The sequence below is a fragment of the Rhopilema esculentum genome, chromosome 20 (assembly GCF_057945365.1).
Source record: "Rhopilema esculentum isolate cy_ngs chromosome 20, ASM5794536v1, whole genome shotgun sequence".
In the NCBI taxonomy this organism is placed as follows: Eukaryota; Metazoa; Cnidaria; class Scyphozoa; order Rhizostomeae; family Rhizostomatidae; genus Rhopilema; species Rhopilema esculentum.
In genome coordinates this window covers 1,170,255-1,194,105 of record NC_142834.1, presented here as the reverse complement: position 1 = coordinate 1,194,105, position 23,851 = coordinate 1,170,255, and the positions used below count along the sequence as shown (strand labels likewise).

At 36.1% G+C, this 23,851-nt stretch overlaps 2 protein-coding genes and 1 long non-coding RNA gene across 19 annotated transcripts in view; 1 reads left to right on the top strand and 2 right to left on the bottom strand.

The window, feature by feature from the left end:
- LOC135687776 (uncharacterized) overlaps positions 1 to 23,851 on the bottom strand; it is a 38,482-nt gene that overhangs the window by 10,974 nt on the left and 3,657 nt on the right. The window lies entirely within an intron of this gene.
- LOC135687775 (uncharacterized) lies at positions 489 to 20,518 on the bottom strand. Of its 17 annotated transcripts, none has more exons than XM_089114468.1 (11): positions 20,483 to 20,518; positions 18,831 to 18,919; positions 18,638 to 18,721; positions 18,304 to 18,432; positions 18,009 to 18,113; positions 17,373 to 17,623; positions 14,807 to 17,215; positions 1,759 to 13,264; positions 1,526 to 1,635; positions 1,186 to 1,222; positions 489 to 707 (listed from the first exon to the last, which is right to left on the bottom strand). In XM_089114468.1, exons 3-7 carry the CDS (start codon positions 18,699 to 18,701, stop codon positions 17,090 to 17,092), a joined length of 675 nt encoding a protein of 224 aa, XP_088970594.1. In that variant the 5' UTR covers positions 18,702 to 18,721; positions 18,831 to 18,919; positions 20,483 to 20,518; the 3' UTR covers positions 489 to 707; positions 1,186 to 1,222; positions 1,526 to 1,635; positions 1,759 to 13,264; positions 14,807 to 17,089. The 17 variants fall into 17 exon arrangements, with proteins under 17 accessions (XP_088970594.1, XP_088970607.1, XP_088970606.1 ...); XM_089114481.1 differs by lacking the exons at positions 18,831 to 18,919; positions 20,483 to 20,518 and having other exon boundaries at positions 1,759 to 9,427; positions 9,895 to 9,993; positions 13,208 to 13,264; positions 18,638 to 18,754; XM_089114480.1 differs by lacking the exons at positions 18,831 to 18,919; positions 20,483 to 20,518 and having other exon boundaries at positions 1,759 to 9,427; positions 9,586 to 9,707; positions 13,208 to 13,264; positions 18,638 to 18,754.
- LOC148957773 (uncharacterized) lies at positions 13,252 to 23,851 on the top strand. Its single transcript, XR_016145098.1, has 2 exons — positions 13,252 to 14,457; positions 14,865 to 23,851. It is a non-coding gene; the product is annotated as an uncharacterized LOC148957773 (long non-coding RNA).

Below are 23,851 nucleotides of genomic sequence, written 5' to 3'. Positions count from 1 at the left end.
CTCGTTGACATAATTTCATGGGTTATTCCTAAAAGTTCTCCTATTTAGTCAGAATCAAATTTTAAAGTTCTCCAACAAATTTTAAAATTTTCTAGTCGTACACTCTTAGCCCTTGTCGACTTAAAGGGGCTTTTTTTAAATATTTTCTAAGGTCATTCTTAGAGCTGTAATGTTCATTTTAAAGCACTTCGTTCAATCTTTGTTCACTTGTGATGCTGTTCCAACACAATATTCCTGTTAGCCGTTATTGGTCCATGGTGCTCGTTTAGACAAACATCATCTGAAAATTTCTTAAGAATAAAAGTTCCTAAAAAAGTATGTTGATTCATAAAAAATGTTAACGATTTCTGATCTAAACTCCAAAGAATTAAAATAATTACACAGTTATTTCATTTGAGGGCCTGGTAACATATCTTCGTCACAATTAGCTTTTAAAACACTACAGCAACAAAGCACTTAAGAAATTGAGAGATAGAAAACAGCAAAAGTTTCGTGCATCAGAAAGGATTCTTACTCAAACAACAAATTAACAAAATACAATTCATGGACAACTGCTAATCTTCACAGATTTAGTAATTTTCTCCACAGTCATGGTTTTTTCTTGTTTCTTTGTTCGATTTTACGCCAGCATAAATGCCATAAATTTCGTTTCGAAGGGGTTGAGGATCACGTCTGCGTCATAATTATTGCTTGAAACGATCTTTGATCTAGATGAAGAACAAAAAAATAATGAAGATGTTATTCCATGGTTAATGAAAGCACGTTCTAAGGAAATCGATGGTCATAATGCTTTGTAAAATTTCAGAAAAAACGTTCGCCCCGAGAGCTTAGCCACCCCTTTAGCGACTGGTTTTTAGTATAATTTCATCAAATTAAGCATAAAATCATTTGAAATTGTTCTTGTTAAGCGAGCAATATAGCAAATCCATTTTCCTTTAAGGACAAAACTACGAAGAGGTAAAAATTTAAGAGAAACACGTTCGTGGCGGGTCTAGCGACTCCTTTTAGCAACCGGTTTTTAGTGTGATTTCGCCCAAATAAGCATAAAGTCATTTGAAATGATTTCTAGAATGATTCACTTACAATTGCGAAAATGCTGTCAAAGCTATAAATAATTCTAACTTGAGAGGCAGGCAAATCCTATTTGTCTCGGTGGGAAAATCTTTTAATCGAAAAATTACTCACTTGTTGTACCAAAAAGTCAGCGAATCCGATCGTTCATCTACAAAAAAGGAAGGAAGGCGGTTAGGAAAAGTTGCTGCAAAGGATTCTCGTTAGGCATAAAAAGTTGGGGGCTGGCATTACATAATTCGCATTACAACGGGTTTCCTATGAAAATCAAATTTCCTTGCATTAAGAATAAACAGCAGTTGATTGCAATAAAGCACAAAACCACGAGAAGAAGTAAAAATTTTTCGTTCGCGGTGGGGGTCTAGCGGCCGGTTTTAGTGAAATTTCCTCGAAATGAGCACGAAACCATTTGAAATAAGGAATATCGAAAACACGTAAGAAAAACAACGCTTACCTGTATTCGGTTGCCATCGATTCTGATGCCAGTGAAGAAGGGGAACAGCCAGCAGCCATCGCAGAACCAAAAAAACGGGCAGCAGCGTGTGTACCGTACGTTCGTAGCTACTAAAACGAAAAGGAAGATTGTCAAAAGCACGAATTACATGGCTCTTGCAAACGAAATAAGAAACGGGGTTCAATCGTCGATCAATAAAAAACCAGTTGATAAAAAAAGCCAAGGAGACTCACCTGAGATCGAGAGCAGCTACTAATGACTGAAGCCTCAAGCTGTAGCACAGACCACGACCGTCGAGGATCGCTTCGAGTTCGAAAAGGAATGCCAAGCAGCAGTGCACGTAGATTTATTATTAGCTATCCTCTCCTCTAACTACGAAAAATCCAATGGATCCTTTGTGGAAAGCGAAACGAATTTGAAAAGCCTCCGTTCAAATTGAAGGGTTGCTGGAGGAAAAAGTTTTAAAATCTTTTGTAGAGAGCAAGAGAAAAGAGAGAGAAAGGACCTTCAGAAACGCGGGACAAAGACCACGGAGAGCACTAATGGTGATCGAGACGATGCCTCAGAAAACGCGGAATATCTCGAGAAACAAGGCAGGAAAAAAAACGTTATACCTTTATGATAGCAAATCAATTATCTAGCTTCGATTTGAGACCTTGCCGGGGAAAATCCGCTCTGCCCTTCAGGGAGAAAAAGGGGTTGAACCGCCGTGCGGTGTGGCAATCTTTTGCAGAGAGTAAGAGAAAAGAGAGAGAAAGAACCTTTAGAAACACGGGACAAAGACCACGGAGAGCACTAACGGTGATCGAGACAATGCTTCAGAAAACGCCAAATATTTCGAGAAAAAAGGCAGCAAAAAAAACGTTATACCTTTACGATAGCAAATCAATTATCTAGCTTCGATTTGAGACCTTGCCGGGGAAAATCCGCTCTGCCCTTCGGGGAGATAAAGGGGTTGAACCGCCGGGCGGTGTGGCAATCTTTTGCAGAGAGTAAGAGAAAAGAGAGAGAAAGAACCTTAGAAACACGGGACAAAGACCACGGAGAGCACTAACGGTGATCGAGACGATGCTTCAGAAAACGCCAAATATTTCGAGAAAAAAGGCAGCAAAAAAAACGTTATACCTTTATGATAGCAAATCAATTATCTAGCTTCGATTTGAGACCTTGCCGGGGAAGATCCGCTCTGCCCTTCGGGGAGAAAAAGGGGTTGAACCGCCGTGCGGTGTGGATCTTTTGTTCGGGGCTCATTTGCATATCCGCATATTAGTATTAGTAGAAACTTCACGACACCACACCTCCTGACCACCGCACCAAACTAATGGTTTTTATTCCCAAGTACTTCATGTATGGGCCACCAAACTTTGAGCATAATGGCAGCATATATGGGCCGAGTGGCCTGTGCAGGCCCCCAAGGAAAGCTATTATAAAAACGTCTTTTTCGAGGTTTTATGATGTATGGGCCATATGGCGCTTCCAGGCATGAAAGGGTTAACATGCCACTATCATGTCTTCTTTCCTCAACTGGACCTATCATGTCTTCTTTCCTCAACTAGACCAACAAGATTTGCAATAAGGCCATTGGGAGTCACAACTGACTGGACCTTAAGGGCATGAACCCGTTTGTGTTCATTGTAAACTGCCCTCTGGTTGTCCTTGGACCTACAGATCGGTCTAACTGTGCCATCAATGAATCACCAGCAGCAGCACCTTTGTTGTGAAAAGCATGTGCATACATCTGCAGGTGTTGTGGGGAAAGCCATGGCTGGTTCAGGTTTAGAAGCCTGTCAGCAAATGAATCATATAAAAAATTAACCACAAGGTTATTTATCATGCAGAGTTGAGACACGGATCTTCCAAACCTTGGTATCAGGTCTGCATGGGCATGCAAAACGTTTGAGGCAAACACACAGTGCTTCAACTGGCCACACTTCCACTCCATTTGAGCACTTAAAAACATCTGAAAGGTGTAATGCAGCAGCGCGCCTAGCTACGTCTTGTTTCTTAAACCGAAACTCGACCTCACACTCAGCCTCTCGCATCACATCCAGATTAAAACATTCATATTTCCAATATGGAAGTCCAACATGCAAATACCCGTGTCTATTTGCTTTATGAACGACAAGAAACTCGTCATCATTGATCTCCCTGTCATCCTGCATGAGAACTAACATTTCCTCCCCCATTTTCGATATAAAGTCAATTTTGGCGCCTATTCTAAGTCGTCTTCCTCATTCGTAACTTAAATTGAACCCGCGGAAAAGGGAGCCTCAACTCAGTTAGTACCCAGACCTCCATGAGCCGTCTTCAATTGAGTTGTCTTGAATCGAAAACTCTCTGATAGCTTGAAAATGCAAATTCGACTTGCAAATTTTCATTTGTATTCACACATGGGTTCATACTTTTTTGGTTCTAGTTCCAATAATTGTTCTACCAAGAGTATCTAAAAATTTTTCTAACTTTTAGGAAATACAGCAGCAATTGAAAAAGCAATCATTTTAACAAGAAAACAATTGTAACAACATAGGTTTTTCCTACTTTTTATATCCACATTAGAAAATACATATTATTCTCAAACTAAATATTTCCTTCTTTTTCAAAGGTTCAGAATCTTATGACAAACTATGTGCCATTGGTTTGCATGGAACCTTACTTGGTGATATGTCTAGGTTGTCACCTGATGTGCAAACAAGCTGTCAAGAAGGCTTTCACTCGTTACTAAATTGCTGACATCCAAAAATGATTGCGTATTCATACCTTAAGTAGGTAAGGAGCAATTTATGTCAGCACTCAAGAAATTTTGAAAATTAAAAAAAATTGAGAAGTTTCCTTAATGAAACAATTAAAAAAGAAGGCATCTTATGTACAATGAATGCAAAACAGGTAAAACATGGGGCCTTCTAGAACCATCTTTAAATACAGATATTGCATGCCCTTCAATTATGCACTAGCATGCCCTGTGAAAGTGTCCAACGTGGCATTTTCTATTGTTCCAGATCTATTTGCTTATAGCAGCATGTCTTTATACGATTTGTCTCCTTTGATAATTTGGAGAAGAATTTTGTTAATCAGTTTCACTAATTGGACATCATGTCTTGTAACTTTTCAAGAGCCTGCGAATAAAGCCACTACTGCCTCGGTGATCTGTTATAAGCCTTGGTGACCTAAAAGAGTTACAAGAGAAAGTTTCACATTAGGAGGTGTATCTAAATTATAAAAGTTCTGAAAGATTTCATTATTATTTACTCCTTTTTTTGCCTGGTGATTGCATTAAGCATGAAATTCAGTATAGTCACTGGAACCATATTGTTTTTTCCTAAATGTGTCCAGCTCTGTCTATATGGTTTTGAGCACTTCACAACAGTCAGGTGAACAGTAATTCTTTACATTATTCTATATATATAGTAAATATTTACTTTGGTGTAAACAAATGTACAATTTAAAGTTGCAACTTTTATTTTCAAGCTTATATTGTTGTAACTTTCATTTACACTAAGCTCTCAAACTGTATTTGGTTTTTATTCTCAGGTTTCATTTCAACAACTTTATGGAGATGCCACATGGACAAAAATACTGTTTTTCAAACTGCAGTGTCAAGAAAGTCAGCAAAGCTGTTTCCACCAAATATTGCATCAACACCAGCGCCATCCACTTATGAACTTGTAGAAGCTCAAGTAAAGCGTACAAACATGAACAAAGCGAAATTTGAAATACCACAATATATGTCATAATCTTCATGTTATTGTATTATTTATACACTGTAGTATAATTAGCAAACTGAACATTAAGATAAAGAAATGGGAAATGAAAAAAAATTAAAAGCAAATGAAAAAAACCGGATCAACCCAATAGGGAAATTTAAAGATTGAACTCCACAAATAAAAATCCAGTATAATTTCCATTTGCATCAGGAAACTTGTCTCTGGTACTCCAAACACAAGATGGGATAACCTTGCAGTTGTTTTTGCCAAGCTTTCCTCAAACCAGTAGGCAAAATTGCTTCTGGGCGGTAAATAGCCAGCAAGTGGGATTCGATGGATCAAATGGGTACTTCAGATGATCCCCAATTGTTTCGCATTGCCAGCTCTACAATGGTGTTGAGAATAAAGAAGTGATCTTTTTAAATGACTTCAGGTGGTCGCCTGTCATACAGCCATGGCATGACATGTTGTTATTGTTGGAAGGCCATGTTTTCCATTTTGCTGCACCAAAATCAACATACAACCAGGACATTGAATTCGGCAGAGACACGCCAATCTTTGCAACAGCAAAAGCCCCAATATCTTTTGTCAAGGGTTCCATTATAGACGACCGAGAAACAGAGATGATGAATGTTCGATTGTGTATTTTTTCTTTCAGGCATCAATTTGATTTGGAATGCCTGTTCCTTCCTGTGGACATTGTTTTGCAACAATGCTCCTTCATTGACACGTCGATCATCACATGACTATCCTTCGCAGTTTTGTGCTCCGTAGAAAAACTTGATGACGACTCGCAACAATCTACACAACGGTCTACACTTTCTTTTATTCAGAATTCTCCATATTCTATGAAGCATTTTCCTAGTAAAGGTAACCAAAATTTGCGGAATGTTTGCCTATGTACGTTGGTTGTGCGTTTTCTGTCCAACAGCCAATATATTTAGCAAATTTAACAAATCTTTCCACGGTCTACACATTTTGAATGAGAAATATGAGCCAAGATCAAATCCATTTCATAAACAGCGTAGATCGTGAACATTTTCCTTTATTTCCAGGCACTCGTCGCGTAAACGTTTTCGATTTTTTGCAGGCAAACTTCCTTTACAGAAAGCTATCCTTTGTGTATTTATTATCTCCACATTATCTCAAATGAAATTATTTTGATTCCCTGAAAGTTTGTAGACCGTTGTGTAGACCGTCAATCCATCCGCCAAGATGTTGTCTTGTCTTTGTTGTAATTGGTAGCCTCGTTGCTAGGAAGAGGCATTCTTATTGCATAACCTTTTATACGAATAGCATATTTCTCCAATATAGAAAGTAACAGTAGAATTATTAGGTACAAAGAAGACACATGTAAATTTATATTCATATGTAAATTTACATTTACTAATATACATAGCAAAACATTTATTAACTATAACTACAAAATTGGGCACATAATTAAGTGAAAGTTATGGTAAAAAACAGCATAAAAAATAGTTTCTTTAATTACTAGTCAGTGTTACAGCAGTCAATACTTGGTTCGATACCCTCCATTTTTGGCTATAATTTCAAGACGATCATGCATCGTTGCTACCGTACGATCGATGATGGAGGAATCGAAATTGAAAAGTGTCTGCAATCGGATTCAAACCGGGTGATCTTGGGGGTATTTCTATGAGCTCTGCCCCTACATCGTGTAACGCATCGGTAGCGAGTTTGCTCCTCTGACTTGGATCATTGTCCATCATAAAAATTAGCTTCTCTTTCTCCTTTGATATGGCACAATCAATAAGTGTAGGATGTAAAGTTTTGTGAACAAATCTTGCAAACCATTCTGCATTGAATTTTTGATATTCTTCTGCAATGACAAGGCCGTTTGTGAACCCAACACCAACTAGAAGATGGAGTCTCCGCCCTTCAGGTAAGCTTTTGGACCCCTTTGTGGTGTGCTTGAGACCTTCATTGGATCTTCTCCAAATTCTCCCTCTTGGCGTCAAAGCGTCTCTATAGGGGTTACGTTTGTGAACGAAAGAAACACCATCCAAATAGAGAAGGACGTCGTCTGTCCAGAATTTCCGATCATATTTTTGAATTGCTTGCCTGGCATAACATTGCCTCCTCCTTCTGTCTTTTTCTGACAGCAAACCTTTTTGTTGTGGTTGTAAGCATCTATATCCATTTTCATTCATTAATCGCACCAGGGTTCTGTAACTGACTTTGGTTACACTGCATTCTTTTGCAACATCATGTACAGTTACGTTGCCTTTTTCATTCCTTAGCTGCTAGAATGTCCTTATGAATCGCTGCTTTTCTCTTCTGCTCATAATTGGTGGTCGGCCCATTGTCTTTTTTTGCTTTTTTATGGCCAAAGCTTCCTTGCATATGCGAACAACACTTGACGGCGATATATGACATTTTGTCGAAATTTCTCGATATGATAAAGAGCCCTCAACTCGCAAATAATATGCATAGGCTCTTGTTTTTGAGTTGATTTTGCCACGGAACACCATTGCACCTTCTCGATTCTTGCTAAGGTTGCTTTTAGCATGGACTTGAATTTATATACATTTCATTTATAAAAATCAATGGAAGCTAACTGTGAAGTATTTGACGTAAATGACGGTCTTGGCCCTTTACGTAGGGATGTGTCAATTGGAAGAAATAAACAAAGAGAAGGTGTAGCCTGTTTACTTATTGTTTATATGTGTTGCTAGAGAGTTTCATCTCCTGTTGAATTGCTTTAATAGATGCCATAAGAAACCGTAAACAAATACAAATTATAACATAAAGATAATGGAACCCAACTTGAAATAGAGAAAAATGCAACCCCCTACCATTATCACAATAAGGTGTTAAAAAACAGTTGTTTCGTCATCGGCAATGAAATCAGCGCCCTCGATTACCCTATGTTCGGAAAAAGTTGCGGGTTTATATCTTTCAGTTTGATGTATAAAAATCAGACAATGCCTGCCAAAAGTCTTCGAACACTTGCTACATTTACGTTGTGCAAGAGCTGCAACATCCCCTCCCCCCTTGTACAATGTTGTGCCACGGAAATATGAATAATCCTACGTGTACAAGTGATACATTTTTACATAGCTATGGTTTTCAGCTAGCGAATCAACATTGTATGCGGGGGAAGGGGGGCAACACCCTCCTTGTTGACATGGAAATAGAAAGGAACACGCGAATTCACAGAAATCTCAGGGTGTTCCAAGGACTTTTGGCAGGCATTGTAGTACTGGTTCTAATAAGACATGGTGTTCAAAGAAAGGATGCTCATGATTTAGTGTACTGTTTTGACAGCAAACTCTTTCTCTTACTGTTGGCGTCTCCCTACAATTACCACATAAGCACGATGGGAATTGCAGTTTTCCTGTATTTTCTTCTTTTTGCCTTCATCTCCATTGGAAACAATTTTATTTATTGTATTCCACAGTAATAGGATATGCTTTGCCATGAGGCAAATGCGTTCTGCAATTTCTTCTTTTTCAAAATTGCTGCACACTCCTGAAAAGGACATTCTTATGCTAATGGGAAATTTAAGAGTTGTTCAAGCTCTTATTTGTTTTGTTAGGAGGAGCTCTTGGAGATCAAATCTTTTTGAATATATCGTGTTTTAGTACAAAGTTGAGATCTATCAGTTTTCCTTTATTGATAATTGCATCCAAATGTGGGATTTAATTTATTGATATTTGCATCCAAATGTGGGATTTGGAAAGAGCTGCCATACCTTTGCCTCATTATAAGCTGCATCTGCTATTTTAGTCTGCTCCACTCTTAACTCAATTGGTCTCAACTGTCTGCGCTGTTTGGTAGCATTTCTATATGATGATATATATTTATAACAATGAGCCTCAATTTATTGGTATACATAAAATTATTCAAAGTTTTGAAGTTAGTCTCTGTACAATTGTCTTAAAGTTCACGGAAAAGCATTAGCTCTCTAGCCCAGCATGACAGACACTCAAATTGCCACAAAATGGCTAAAAAGCTAAGCACCTCAATATCAGATAAATAGCTTCAGAGATACCAGTTGTTCTTGGTTTGTTGTCGCCCTTGCCTTTTGTTCTCCCCTGGAGCATTTGCTTGAGGCACTTGTACAAAGTGTATCTGTACATCTTTGGCCTGAATTTTGGCATGGGCATCCTCTTTTACAAGTTCCCTTGCATGAGCAGCAGACCCTTTGGGTGCTTATTCCCTCTGGTTGTTGTTAAAGCTGTAGAATTAACATTTATTAAGTCATTGCAGTGTTTTCAAATTGGAAATTGGATGGTATTAATGAACTAAAATAAACAATTCAAATTGAACTCAAATAGAGGGGTCTTAGCGAATTAAAGATTGATAAATAATTGGTGTACTGCAAGAATAATATACCTCGATGGAAGAGATATCCATTTGTACTCTTTCAAGTAGAGCCAATAATATCATAGCGAGTCTATAGATCAATCAGAGTCTCCACTTTCCAGGTCTCTGTACTCCTGTTCACCTATGGCAACCTGATGGTAAAAGATACCTTATCAATGGAGATGATAAGATGAAGTTAACTTTCTCATTTCCATTGAATGTTGATTTTATGATATTGACTGATGACTGCTCATCTGAAAGTCAAATCCTTTCTGAAAATTTTGATCAATTTTTAAATCATTTTATATCATTTCTAGACAAACAGAAAAAGAAAGGTACCAGCTAACAGATAGCCAATCGACCCAGAGTCAGCTAACCCAGAGCCAATTGACCCAGAGCCAACTGACCCTGAGCCATCAGAAAATCTGCCAACTCCTCCTTGCAAAAAAAAATAGGAACATAATTAATGACCATGCATATGGCATAACAGAATCCCCATGCAATTTGAAAAAGAACTAGACAAAGCTCATGTTAAAATAACTACATTGAAAAGTAAACTGAAGACATCACTGTTGTGAAGTCAGTATATTTCGCAGCCCATGCCATCATGGGGGATTCCTACTCGTCCCAGTCTTGTTACGTGTTAAGATGCTACTGTGTCTTCATCCCCTTTCCTTTTTCTACTGTCTGCCAAACAGTTGTATGCACTCCAGTGTAGCATTTTCAGCTTTTAAATGTTTGAAATGGAATGAAATACGAGTGACAGAATAAATTCAAGACACGTTTTTAATACTGTTTGGTGATCGGATGCAAATGCAGTGATCATCTTTGACGTCACAATAGGGGGATTAATTCTCGGAAATGAAAGAGATCTGAAAATTTTCACGCAAAGAACAAATAATTGCACAATTACTCGAAATTACTATACCATAGCCAAAAAATTCTTTCACGATGACTTTTTTCAACTTTAATTACCCCTTTCTACTGTACATCGTAAATATCCTGGACTTCTCCTTTAAAGAAATTGTTAGCCATACGAGGAGGACCTCCATTACGAAGCCACAGCTCCACACCTCTTCTTGAAGAACTAATTAATGATGATGGAGAACAAGTTGAGAAGGTGATTCGTTCAGAAACGATACAAAAGTCTCTTCGAGAAAAACAAGCATACGTGAACCGACTAAATGAAAAGATACTGGAATTATGTCCAGTCGCCAACATCAAAAAATAAGTTGATGAAACACTGGAGCTGAATTTCAGAATCGATGAAATTCTGGGAAGAATTCAAGCATTCAAAGACGGTCTATACTCTCAGACCAATGCATTCGGAGTTGGGAGTGGAATGACACAAGTTATTATGTCAATGCCTTCAAGAAAAGGTGACAACGTTCAAGGAGCAACAAACAACGACCATGGTCTCAACACAAGCGGGGTTACCATGGGTTCTGTTGCCATTTGCCTGCCAAAAATAACGCTCCCATGATTTAGAGGAGATATTACATGTTTTCTGTCCTTTTGGTAGAGTTTTGAAAATGCAATAGATAAAAACGAAGGCATAATTGTGGTTGATGAGGTCAACTACTTGGTGAATTTGTTGGAGGATCCAGCATACCGTGCAGTATCAGGAATTGAACTGACGGAACAAAATCATTTCAATCCGGTGGAAATTTTAAAGGCGAGATTTGGCAATAAACGTGAAACGTGAGAAAAATAAAACATGAGAATAAACAACAAAAAATCTCAATGCACATGCAGGCTCTCCTAGGGCTACAAAACTGCCCAAACGAAAACGTGAAGCAATTGTGTTTCATTTACAACAACATAACTGTACATGTAAGTTGGCGTGAAGCCCTTGGTAAGAGTTCTGCAAGGTATGGCAGTTTGTTAGTACCCATCCTTGTGGCAAGAATGCCGCGAGAAATTACGTTGGATGTTGCAAGAAAAACGACCGAGGAAGTGTGACCGATTAAAGAAATATTGGAGATTGTCAGAAAGGAAATTGAAGCCAGGAAATTGAGTGATAACATCAAGCTCGTCAAAAAGAAATGTGACAAACCATTAGGATATCAACCAAAATCACCACAAGGCACTACCAAGACATTTTTGCCGAAAAAAGAAAATGCTTTTGTGGACATGCACACTCTCTGTCAAGCTGCAAAGAAGTCCAGGAAATAACGGATAGAAAAAAGTTCCTACTGGAGACTAAACAATGTTTTTCCTGCTTGAAATTTGAACATATGACAAAAAAGTGTCGGGAAAATCGCAATTGCAAAAAATGTGGCAGAAATTTTCATCACAAATAAATTTGCTACAAAGGAGCAAAACAAACGAAGGGAGTAAAAAAAATAACTACCAGTGTCAAAGGAAAACAAGAAGTTTTGCTGCAGAGGGCCACTGCGTATGTTTATGGGGCAGACAAGGCTCAGAGGATGGAAATCAATGTTTTCTTCGAAAGTGGGAGCCAACGAAGCTACAGCTCTGAAGAAGTCAGACGAAAACTGAATCTGGAAATCGAAAGACAGGAAAAAATAAATTTGAATACATTTGTACTGAGAAATCAGTACACAGGAAATGTGACATCGTAAAGTTAAATTTAGATACAGGAATAGATGAGACGCCAATTTTGATAAGCGCAAAAAGCTATCAGTCTATTTTCTCGCCTATAAATACGTGCATAGACGTAAGCAATTAAAAGCATCGGTTAGGCCTTAATCTAGCAGACGAGAGGCTAAGCGAGCAAAATAGGTGCATTGATTTGCTTATTGGCAATGATTATTTGTATGATATAATCATTGGTGATGTTATTAGAGGTACATCAGGCCCAAACGTTGTAGAACTTCAGATCAATGGTAGAATTTTGTCAATGTATTAGGGTTTAGTAGATAGTTGAATTAATGAATCTAATCGAGACAGCAAGCAGGATAGCTTGGTTGGTTGAGCATGATCACTACGGATCACAATGCTGGACAAGTATTCATAACGTAATTAGGTGCAAATAGTTAATCGCACAACACATTGGAAATCGGAAACGCATTGCATTGGAGCATATAAGTAATTGTTACAAACCCCTTAGAATATTCAGACTTGGATCACGATTTACTGGGTAAATCAACCGGAGGAGTATTTGTGAAGTTAAGTTTTGGTATTACGTCTGCAATTAAGAGAACAGTAGCACGTGTTAAGTGCAAAGGTCATTATGCATATAAGGTTATAACGGAAACACACACATATAGGCGTAGTAGGTACTGCAGCAAGAATTGTAGTTAATTACGAGAAAGAGCTCCAGGAGAAAATATTTATATTAGAGACAGCCACTCCCTGGGGCTGCATATAAATATAAAAGGTCATCATGGTGTCTTCATAATCTCTGCCATAAGATTCCAGAAAAATAACACCAAGTCATTGAATGTCTCAAAGGACAAGAACTTAATATATTCTAGCTGTGAAGACATTCTTTGTGAGTCATTTTCAGGAACATCTCTGTTTCTTATGAAAAGGCTTGCTTCTGGAAAAAAGGAACCCAGAAGTACCCAGAAGAACTGTGCTCATTTGCTATGACCCTGCAGTTCTATTCTTAAAAAGCATATGAATTTGTAAGGAAGACCTGCAACCTAGCTCTACCACATCAAGCACAAATGGTATAGTAAAGTACCAGCAGAGCCAGAATTCACTGAGTCAGCTTTCATTGCACTTCCTGAATCTGTAATCTCTGCAAGAGAAAAGGGTCATAAGGTAGTATGTTCACTAATGCTGGATTAAATGGCAATTAGAAAGCACACAAAATGGGATGGCAAAAGGTACAGAGGCACTGTGGACCTTGGGAATGGTATTGATATCAATGATTAACTACCGATTGCCAGGGATGCACAAGGAAATATTTTAAGATTTGAGTTGCCTGATATTTTGCACAAACAAATCACCCAGCCATCACCTGGGAATATTATATTTTCTAAACAAAACTATGATTTGTCTTTCTTTTCAGGAATTTTTTTCACTGCCCAGTTTTGCGTAACTTTTGAAAACGACAACTTGTGCCAATATTCATCGTCCCGAGTTTTGGCATGTCTGCATTCTGTCCCAGCGTTTTGGTTCAATACTGCAAGTTCCGACCTAACAATCATTCCCTCGAAACAAAAATGCAGCCTTTTGGGATAATATTTATTATAAACGGAATGATAGACCTCAATTTGCCCAGTGTGACTAGTGTCACTCTTAGCAGATCTCTGTCCTTAACGACCAATTCGAGTGCGACATAAGCAGGTGACCCTTCTTTTAACCAATTTTTTTCCAGTCTATCTTTTTTGGACAGCTTTGCATGTGCACACCGTTTATAAATGGTTGCATCTTCCCATCTGTGTATGTTCCTTATATGGTATAAGATATTTAACCATTTTCGAGAAGAATATAAGGATCTTTGTTGCATGTCGCACAAGACCACCAAAAGTGATTTATTATCGATTTCATCCAACCATTCAAATCTGAAGCTCTTTTTTTGCTAGCAAAACTAATTTCTTTTTAATATTTTTACTCACATGCTAAATATCAAACTGATGATTAATGTTACTCTTTTCGTTTTCCATGTATGACAGTTCCTACATGGACAACAGAAAAGTCTGGTTGTTGGGACAAGCTCATGATTTTGGTACTGAAAGCACCAGCTGCCGGAATGACGTGAAGCAATGCTATAGAACAAGAATGGAATGTTGAAGGAACAAATTGTAATTTATAAATTTGTATTATCATGTTGTGAGTACTAGTGAAGGACTATCACTGGAGGAGGATAACAAAAAGATTGAAAGGATGTGTCTACAGGTGGAAGCAGTGAAAGAAATTAGTGTGGTGTGGGATAGGATGATAATAGAGATTATACAGAAGGCGACAGACAATTATTATCAAGATCTTGTGAGTATCCATATCATAAAGGTTTGAATGCCTATTTTGTATATTTGTCTGTTATGACAAAAACTCAATAAAGAAGAAGAGAAAAATGTCACCCATAGAGATCCCAAAGTAAATGGGGGGTATTCCACTGTCCCTAAACCTCAAACTCTATTGAGCGTTGGTCTCATATCACAGAACTAATAAATTTCAAGTAATTTTCTATATATAAATTATAAATAACTGCCTATATTATGGCTAATATTGCCATATAATCATTTTAAGTTCTACATAAATCAGATATTTAACGTAGTCTTTCCAAAACGAAACAAGTTCAATTTTCAAATTTGAAATAATAACTAATAATATTTACAACTATATCTCCCATTCTGCAAAGAATTCTTGAGCTCATCTTTCAAACATTTTTTCAGATGCTTTTTAGAATCCTGGTGTGAATCTTCATCATTGCTGATTTCGGCCATGAATGCCTGCAACATTGCCGTCTCTGGAAATATCTTGATGAGCTAAAAAGTTTTTGTAAGCTCATTTAAGTTCATAGCAGTTTATGTTTATAAATTAACAGTTCATAGCAGATTAACTCGTGTATATATTTTTTACATTAGAGGCTATATATAATGGATGAAATGAAATAGTAATTGAAAAAAACCTCTTTCTATTTTGCAATTATTGAGATAAGTGATCAGAGTATTCTTTATTAGAGATTCAAGTTTCTCACTAAAATATTCTTTTAAGCACAGAATATTCTTCCTCACAGATAGCAAACTGAATGTAGTTGTGTAGGTGTTATTGATTAAAATGTTAAACAAATGAACAATATAATTTGAAGTTGGGGTTTACAATTTGCAGAATGTGCTCTCTTGAAAACTTCTAAACTTTTATTGGTTTAAAAAGTATATAGTAAAATGGAACTTTTTGTATCTCTAGGAGGGGCAACCATCCCCCTTTTCTATCCTATACCCCATACTGACTGCCAATGACTTTGGGAAAAGATTTTGCAATATCAGACAAACCTTTGCAATGATTGTATCCAGATTCAAAATGCCATATTTTAAGCATTCAAACTTAATGTGTGCCCACTGTTTTTCATCCTTAGACAAATGGACTGCGATGGCTCTGTAGAAACAGTTTCCACCCTCAATGAAATTAACAGGTTCCAGCCCTTGATCCAGCCCTTGAAACCTTTGCAATGATTGTATCCAGATTCAAAATGCCATATTTTAAGCATTCAAACTTAACGTGTGCCCACTGTTTTTCATCCTTAGACAAATGGACTGCGATGGCTCTGTAGAAACAGTTTCCATCCTCAATGACATTAACAGGTTCCAGCCCTTGATCCAGCCCTTGAAACCTTTGCAATGATTGTATCCAGATTCAAAATGCCATATTTTAAGCATTCAAACTTAACCTGTGCCCACTGTTTTTCATCCTTAGACAAATGGACTGCGATGGCTCTGTAGAAACAGTTTCCATCCTCAATGACATTAACAGGTTCCAGCCCTTGATCCAGCCCTTGAAACCTTTGCAATGATTGTATCCAGATTCAAAATGCCATATTTTAAGCATTCAAACTTAACATGTGCCCACTGTTTTTCATCCTTAGACAAATGGACTGCGATGGCTCTGTAGAAACAGTTTCCATCCTCAATGACATTAACAGGTTCCAGCCCTTGATCCAGCCCTTGAAACCTTTGCAATGATTGTATCCAGATTCAAAATGCCATATTTTAAGCATTCAACCTTAACGTGTGCCCACTGTTTTTAATCCTTAGACAAATGGACTGCGATGGCTCTGTACAAAACAGTTTCCATCCTCAATGACATTAACAGCCCTTGATCCCTCAGAGGAACTAAGTGCCAGTACCTGAAAAACACCAGTCTTTTTATTTGCAACATTATTAGCTGCTTGAAATAATTCATCAAGAAGCCTTCAAAATCCTGACTCTGAATAAAATTTATTGAACAGGTAATAACTTATGATGTTACTTCAAAAGTTTAAGGTCCACTGAAAGGGAGGCAACGGGTAATTGCCGCTGATAATTAAACTGTCTCTCTTAAGAGCGTGACTCTTATTGAAATGGTAATAACAATTCATATAAGTCCTAGAAAAGTTTTACAATGCTTAGCAAATATAAAATTAAAGTGAATAAAGACTATTTTATGGATTTAATATCCAAATTTTATGCATTTACGTTTTATTACTTTGGGTAGAAACAGAAGTGGTGCTAGAAAAATTGCTAAAAAAAAATTGGGTAGGAACAGGGGGTGTCAAGTCTCAGGTTGCAGAGTAGGAGATTTTTCTATCAAATTAAATAAAAGTATGCTATAATGTTGAAAAAGAAGGGACCGCCTCCCCTGTTTACTAGCCTAATCACCAAAAATGCTGAATCTGCAGAGTAAAGAGTCGATTTTTAACTCTTGAAGGTATCACACGCCCCACACCTGCCATAGCACTGCCTCTGGGAAGAAAGGGCCCAAGCATTGCACCTGCCCCTGAGCCCAGCATTGTTTTTGACAGTTTAGTATGCTTCAGAAAGGTCTATTTCCTGAACTACTTAATTTAATTGAAGAATAATTCAACAATTGAAAACTATAATTATTTTTACCATGGTTCAATACTTTTCCCATGATTTGAAACTTAAATTCTCTTGTAGACTATTGGAGATTCATTAGAAAAGATTTCTCTCAATAATTGCCAATTTGTTATACGGGATGCTGATGCAAAAAATATACAAATTGACTCTTCATTCCATTCTTGAAGTTTCTATGAAAAAATAAGTAGTGGTCAAAAGATTAGAAAGGAAATCTTCGTGATGAAAAGAAAACTCGCACCCCAGTTTGCAAAGATAATATAATTTACAATTCTCAATGACATGAATTATTCAAATTAGTTTTTGCAAAAAGTAGATAGTATTTTTAACCTGAATATTCTCTTTAATGCTTTCAACAATTGCCATGTCCATTGCTTCTGTGTCCACCACAAACTCTTCATCTATTTGATAATCATCCCCATTTGCCTCCAGCTGTTTTCCAGCTATGTAACTTCTGTAGCTTTTGAGAATAATGTCAAGCTGGTTAACTGTCAACTTTGGAGTTTTGAATGGTGTCCGGAAGTCCACTTCAATTGGCCACCAGCTTGGTTTTGTGTTCCAGGATCCACTTTTTAATCGCCCTTGTAAATTTGTTTTAATTTATGTGGAAAGTTGTAAAAATTTTTGAGAAATGTAAAAATATTTTTTTAAAAGAAGTATGGTAATATTCTTGCTGAGATATTTCAGTAAAACATAAAACATTATGTCACAGAGATTCATATCTTTTATTCAGATTTGCTAATTTATTAATTTCAGATCTTATTATGAATTTAGCTTTACTGAGCAGTGTTTGAGTATAATAAAATTGTTTAATTGCTAGAAAAAATTGGAAAACAATTTACAGACATCTAGCAATTTATTTGTATCTTCATAGGTTCAACAAATAAAAAATTTATACTGTTGCTTTCTCTAATTTGAAAAATTCAATACTTGTAGTTATATAAAAAATGAATAATATACATTTACCTGTACCACATACTGCTGCTGCTGCTATCATTTTTCTTTTGTGAACAGTATCAAAACTCAACAAATCTTGCTGCAAAAATTCATTCACCAACTTTTGATCCAAATCTGGAGATGAAATCATTTGATGTATGGCTAGAATACTTCACTGTGTACCTAGAATACCTTTTAAGTACTGTTACTTTTGTGTACCTGTTGTAACATGTTTGTTCTTAAATTTACAAAAAATATATAGTTTTAACATGCTAGGTCAATAAATGAAAAGAAATTTTCTATGCATTTGAAAAAATTTTGATACCCTCATCCTGCTTTGTCTTCCCACCAAGATTGCCTGGACCAACACCACCTTGTAATCCTTTCAGGGCCACTTCAATAAATTCTTTTATGACCCCTGGGTCATGACCAAATTCACGAAATTCTTGTGGACCTGAAAGTTTGAAACATTGATTATTACCACTTGTAATATCTAGGCAACATGAACAGCAATATCTAGTAAAAAAAAGAAGAAAACAAAGCAGCTCTGTGAAATCTAAAGCTGAAAACACATAATACAATGATCAGAGGCATCACATAATGTAATAAATGCAGAAAAAGAATTCACTTATAGTTTGTGTATGTATGTCTGTCTTTACCAGAATATTTTACATGAATTTTCCCTGTCTTTTCTTGAATCAAACTTAGAGCAACTCTTGGCATTCTCGTTTTGAAGACTTCAACTAGAGGAAGAATTGCTAATTTTTGGATTAAGTTTTAACAACAATCTTAAAATTTTGTTATAGCTATTATGTAAAATAAAAAGATATATAAGAAAATATTTTAAGAAACCTTCTTGTCTATTGAAGCTACTGCTCTTTTGTCATATCTCATTATTTCTTTTTTTCTGTAAGATTTCTCCTCAGTTGTCTCTTCTTCCTCTGCAATCAAAAAACGAAGTAGCATATTTCTATTAAATGTTATTTTTGATCAAAACAGCAAAATAGATATCTTTATCTAGAAAATAACAAGCATAGTTGCCAAGTTTCCTTTTCTGGGTCTTCAACATTTAGAGTTTAAAGAAAAGAAACAAAATAGGTTCAAAAGAAACAATAAAATAGGTTTCTGCATTGAAAATATTACCAACTGACAAAGCACTCATGGGTTAGTTTCAAATTTGTTATACCATATTTTATATTTTTTTAAAATAGGGCAACTATTTTTAAACCTAAAGTTCACAGCTATTAGTGAACAATCTTCATTAACATCAAAGGAAAGAGTACTTCAGTATTTGTTCCATTTAATTTAATCAAAACTCTTCAAATTGCAGGTTCAGGAAACTAGTTTGAAAGCATCTTTGCGACAAAAAAGTAGAAATAAGGATGATAAAATCAGTAAATTAACTGATTACCGCTTCTATTTCATATTTAGGAGAATATGGCAGAATAAGTTGTTTTTGGGGAGGGTGGGGGTTATTTTGGTTGAAGGAAACATTTTACTAAAATTCAGAAAGGTAGGAAGTTTTATGAAAAATTTGTCATTTGAAATCTGGCCTTATTTTAGCTGTGGCGGCGTCAGCCACTAGGCCCTGGATGCAAGGGAAAAGCAAAAATTTAGGCAAGGCCCTTCGTAGAAAACGCCTTTACAGACAGGGAATGCCAATTTTACTAATTGGGAGCGCCCATGGCTAACTTCTGTTTAAGCAAAGGCAGCTTCAAAATTATAGAATAACATCACAAGGAATATGATGCCAAAATGCTAACATTGGATGCATCAGTTTTGCAAAATAAAAGGTCGATCAAACTGAGGGTTCGGAGGGAAATAAATGACCCGATCGGCACCAAAAGAGCATCATAGGTTAAACCTGATAATATAATGCTAACGGCCCTAGAAAATGTTGCTGGAGCTGTTGATAATCCATATGGCATACGAAGAAATTCAAAAAGGCCACCAGGGGTAATAAAAGCTGTTTTTTCTCTATCTTCTGAGGTCATACTTACATGCCAGTAACCGCTGCGGAGATCAAGAGTACTAGAGAGCTTGATGTTATTTAGAGAATCAAGAAGGTCATCTACTCTAGGCAAGGGGTGAGCATCTTGCTTGGTGACAAGGTTTAGCTTGCGGTAGTCAACACAAAATCCATAGGATCCATCCTTCTTTTTAACAAGGACAACCGGAGACGCCCAAGTCAAAAGGCATTTTCTGATGTACTTTGGGGGTAAAGTGTAACCATGTCTTTTGACTCTTTGAAATGCTGAATGGCTTTCTGCTTTCTTTTGCGCTTTGGGAATTGGTCTAAAGCCCAGATTCTCAATTTTTGATTTATTGTTGACTGTTGTTAGGTTGGTCTTCGTTTCAAACAGGAGCACATCCTTGACAAGTTTTAAACAGGAGCATATCCTGACAGGAGCATGTCTTTTTAAAAATCATTAAAAATGTTTATGGTATTTTGAAAAACTAGTCAAATTATATTGAATAATGTGTGAAGTGGATACCACACTCACCATAAGTAGGCATAACAGGCATCTTTCACACAATTTCTTCACTTAGGTTGTATTTAGGATAAGACACTTTGAAGTATCTGTTTTCTGTGTTTGATGTCATTGGTTTTCTTTGAAGGTTTTTCATTAAGATGTAATGTTGCCAATGCGTGTCTAGAAAAATGATATTTGAATTTTGTTCAAACTTTGCACCTCTAATCTCCATTTAAATATCTTGTCGACTCCCCTTTTAGTAACGTAATGGAGTGCAACATGTATCTTGGCTAATTGAATAAAAAGTCAAAATTTTATTTATATGTGGACAATATATTCAACTTTTCACTACAGGCCTTTCTAAAATATTCCATTATCTTAACTATGTTTGAAAATAGTGGAAAAGTTTTGCTCTTTGCAAGAATCTCAGCGCCAAACTTTTATTTACTTTACATTCATTCCCATTTGTGGTGCCATTGATTAAGAGTTGAATGAAAACTTTCAAGACAACTGGTTTGGTCGTTGGATGATAGCATCCTAACTCCACCGTGAAGTTTTGAGTCCGATACATTTTGTCAAATGCCTTCAGTTTGTCAAATGGCGCTGTACCTGTAGAGAGTATATATTGAACTAGTGTTATTGAAACAAAATGTCAGCCAGTAAGATACAATGAACTTTGGTTCACGACTGACAGTGTAGGTTTTATTATTGCTAGAGAGTAAAATAACATTTGTCAGATGGATGTGAAATTTCAGCAAAAGTAAATTATTTTTCATTTACTAATAAACCATTTCTTTCAAAAAAAGTTATTTTACTTGTTTTATGATTAATGAATGCACTATAAAGAGGACAAGATTACACATATTTCTTCAATAGGATTTCCTTTTGTTTACAAGTTCAACAGTTGTCAAATTTCCCCAATTGAATATTACAGTATGGTGGAGAATCTTGTTCATACCTTTTCTGTCATATAATTGTACTTTCAATTAATAAATTTGATTATGCAATGATGTCATCATGATAGTTTTACCTCTTGTTCCCTCTTGTTTCATTGGTTACTTTTTCATCGTCATCATTTTAGTCATTGTCAATTTCTTTCTCATTTACCATTTCTTCTTCACTGTCTTCAAATTCATCTTCAACTCTTTCTGGATACCACTCCTCGGAAGCATGATCATTTTCAGCAAAACTTTTGCAGGAATCAGCATCACTGTCTTCCTTTTCAGCTTCCATGTTATTCATGGGCTTAGTTTGCTGTCCTTGTCTTGACTCTCTGAATTTATTTACTTTACGTTTTAGATAATTGATTGCCTACAAAGAAAGCACAAATGAGAATAGGTTACAAAATGAAAATTTATATGGAAATGAGATGGAATTAAAATTTGGCATATCAGCAAACATTATTATGTATAGTGAACTTACATTCTCTTGACTTGTTAATTTCCTTTTCTGTCTAATTATTTTAAGATTTTGGCGATTCACTCTTTGGTTCAAATTTTTCAATGTTCTCACCTTGCAATCTTGACAGGATACACTTGACACATCTACAAGTGGGGTTGCTTCATTGTTGGATTCCTCAAAGGCTTCGTACAAATTGTTTTCGAAATTTCCCCAGGAGGATTGGTCTTCAGGCTCATTATCGACAAGTTTCCTGTAGGTGTTGGGAGCAAGGTCAATTTGTACATGTGCGAAGTGCATTCTCTTCTGACAGCAAGAACTCCTTGCGCAACAGAAGAACTGCCCAATTTGGCATGATATCCAGTCTTTATCTGTTGATATAAGAAAATAAGCCAAAATTGAGCCAAAATCTATAAACATTGTCAGTCGTAAAAGGAACAGATATTTGATAGCTTTTTATAAAGTTATCTCCAAAGATATCCACTCAGTTGTGTTTGATTCAATGGTTTTTGTAGATTAACAAAAGATCTTTGGATAGAACTATCAAAACGCTAAAATAAACCTCTATTATCAAGGTAACAAATAATATACTAAAATGTGTGCGGCGCAATTATTATATTTATTATTATTATTATTATAGAAAAAAATTTTCCTGGTTCAATTTACTTACATTGGTCGTAACAAAAAATAGTTCAGAAAGACAGTAAATATGTAAAAGCCCAATGAAAAGACAATCTATTCCTGACAGAAAAGATACTACTTACCGACGGATCCCTAAGTGGTATTTCCCTTGGTGGTGAATGTGCTGCAATGCCCTCTCTCGCTGTAAAAAATAGCACATAGATGAAAATTACTGTTTCTATAACAAATTTAAAAAAATACCGCAATAAGTAAGTTTATCAGTTACAAATTCACAAAGGCTTGAACCCTGAAGAATGTTTCTATCATTAGAGTAGTTCACGAAATAGTCAGAAAACCTACCCATCATATCGTTTAGTTTTTCAAGGATTTCTTTTTTTCTATACGCTAGTTTGGACAATACACAGGACCTATAATATTTAACATTCTTTTTCATTTCACAAAGAAGCTAGGAAAGTTCTTCTTTCAATCTGGTTATGAGAAGCATCTTCTCCACCACAGCTCTCTTTGAATTCGTTGTCTCATCTGAACCAGACAAAAAGAGAGTAGATAAAATACTACCAACTATTTCTCAATACTGCAACAGCAGAGTGATAATAAGATCGAAAAAATATAACTAGTTATTTTTAAGATTAATGAGCTTCAAACTAACCTAACAGAAGTGAGTTTTCATGCCAAAGTATTTCCCCACAGGCAACTTCTTTTTCTTTGGCGATTGGCATCTGGTAATCAGCTGCAATGGAGTTGTATGCCTCAATTTTTTGCCTGAGACTTTCTTTTTTCATTTTTACACTTCTTTATCAATTTAACAGAATGTTTCAAAGAATCTGAAGGAAAAATTGCAAACTGTAAACATTAGAAAAGAAGGTCATCTACCCTACAAATTGATGTAGAAGCAAATATCATGACTCTTTAAACTAATGATTAAAAACAAAAAAACAGTTAACCGAAAAATCAATTATCAAAAATTGATTATTGTTCTATATGCACCCATGTATTTTGTAACGCTTCAAATTTGAAGGGTTCAACTTTTGTAGAAGATACAAAATTTTGTTTTTTTAATTGCAATGCCAACATTCTAAAAAAGTCGTCACAATTAACACCAATAGTTTGTAATGAAAACTTTTATCACATGGAGTTTTTGATAAAACCAATGGTTTTGTGTAAAAGGACAAGCAGTGGTGAGTTGTGCTAATTTTAATGGGGGAAGATTTAAACACAAGCTTCACGTTTGAACCAAGATATATAGGTTTGAAAGGGTCCTCAACAAACAGATATATATTATAGTTGACTTTGTTATTTTATGTATCATATCTTTTGCTTTATATAAACGTTAATTAAAGGAATATATTGAAAAATGAA

Excerpts from the sequence above, each read along its gene's own strand:
- LOC135687775 (XM_089114468.1), bottom strand. The coding sequence starts at position 18,701 with ATGCCAAGAGTTGCTCTAAGTTTGATTCAAGAAAAGACAGGGAAAATT. Across the intron at positions 18,433-18,637 it reads AATTCATGTAAAATATTCTG|GTCCACAAGAATTTCGTGAA; the intron begins GTAAAGACAGAC and ends TCAAACTTTCAG. Across the intron at positions 17,216-17,372 it reads GCATTAAAGAGAATATTCAG|AAACTTCAAGAATGGAATGA; the intron begins GTTAAAAATACT and ends ATTTTTTCATAG.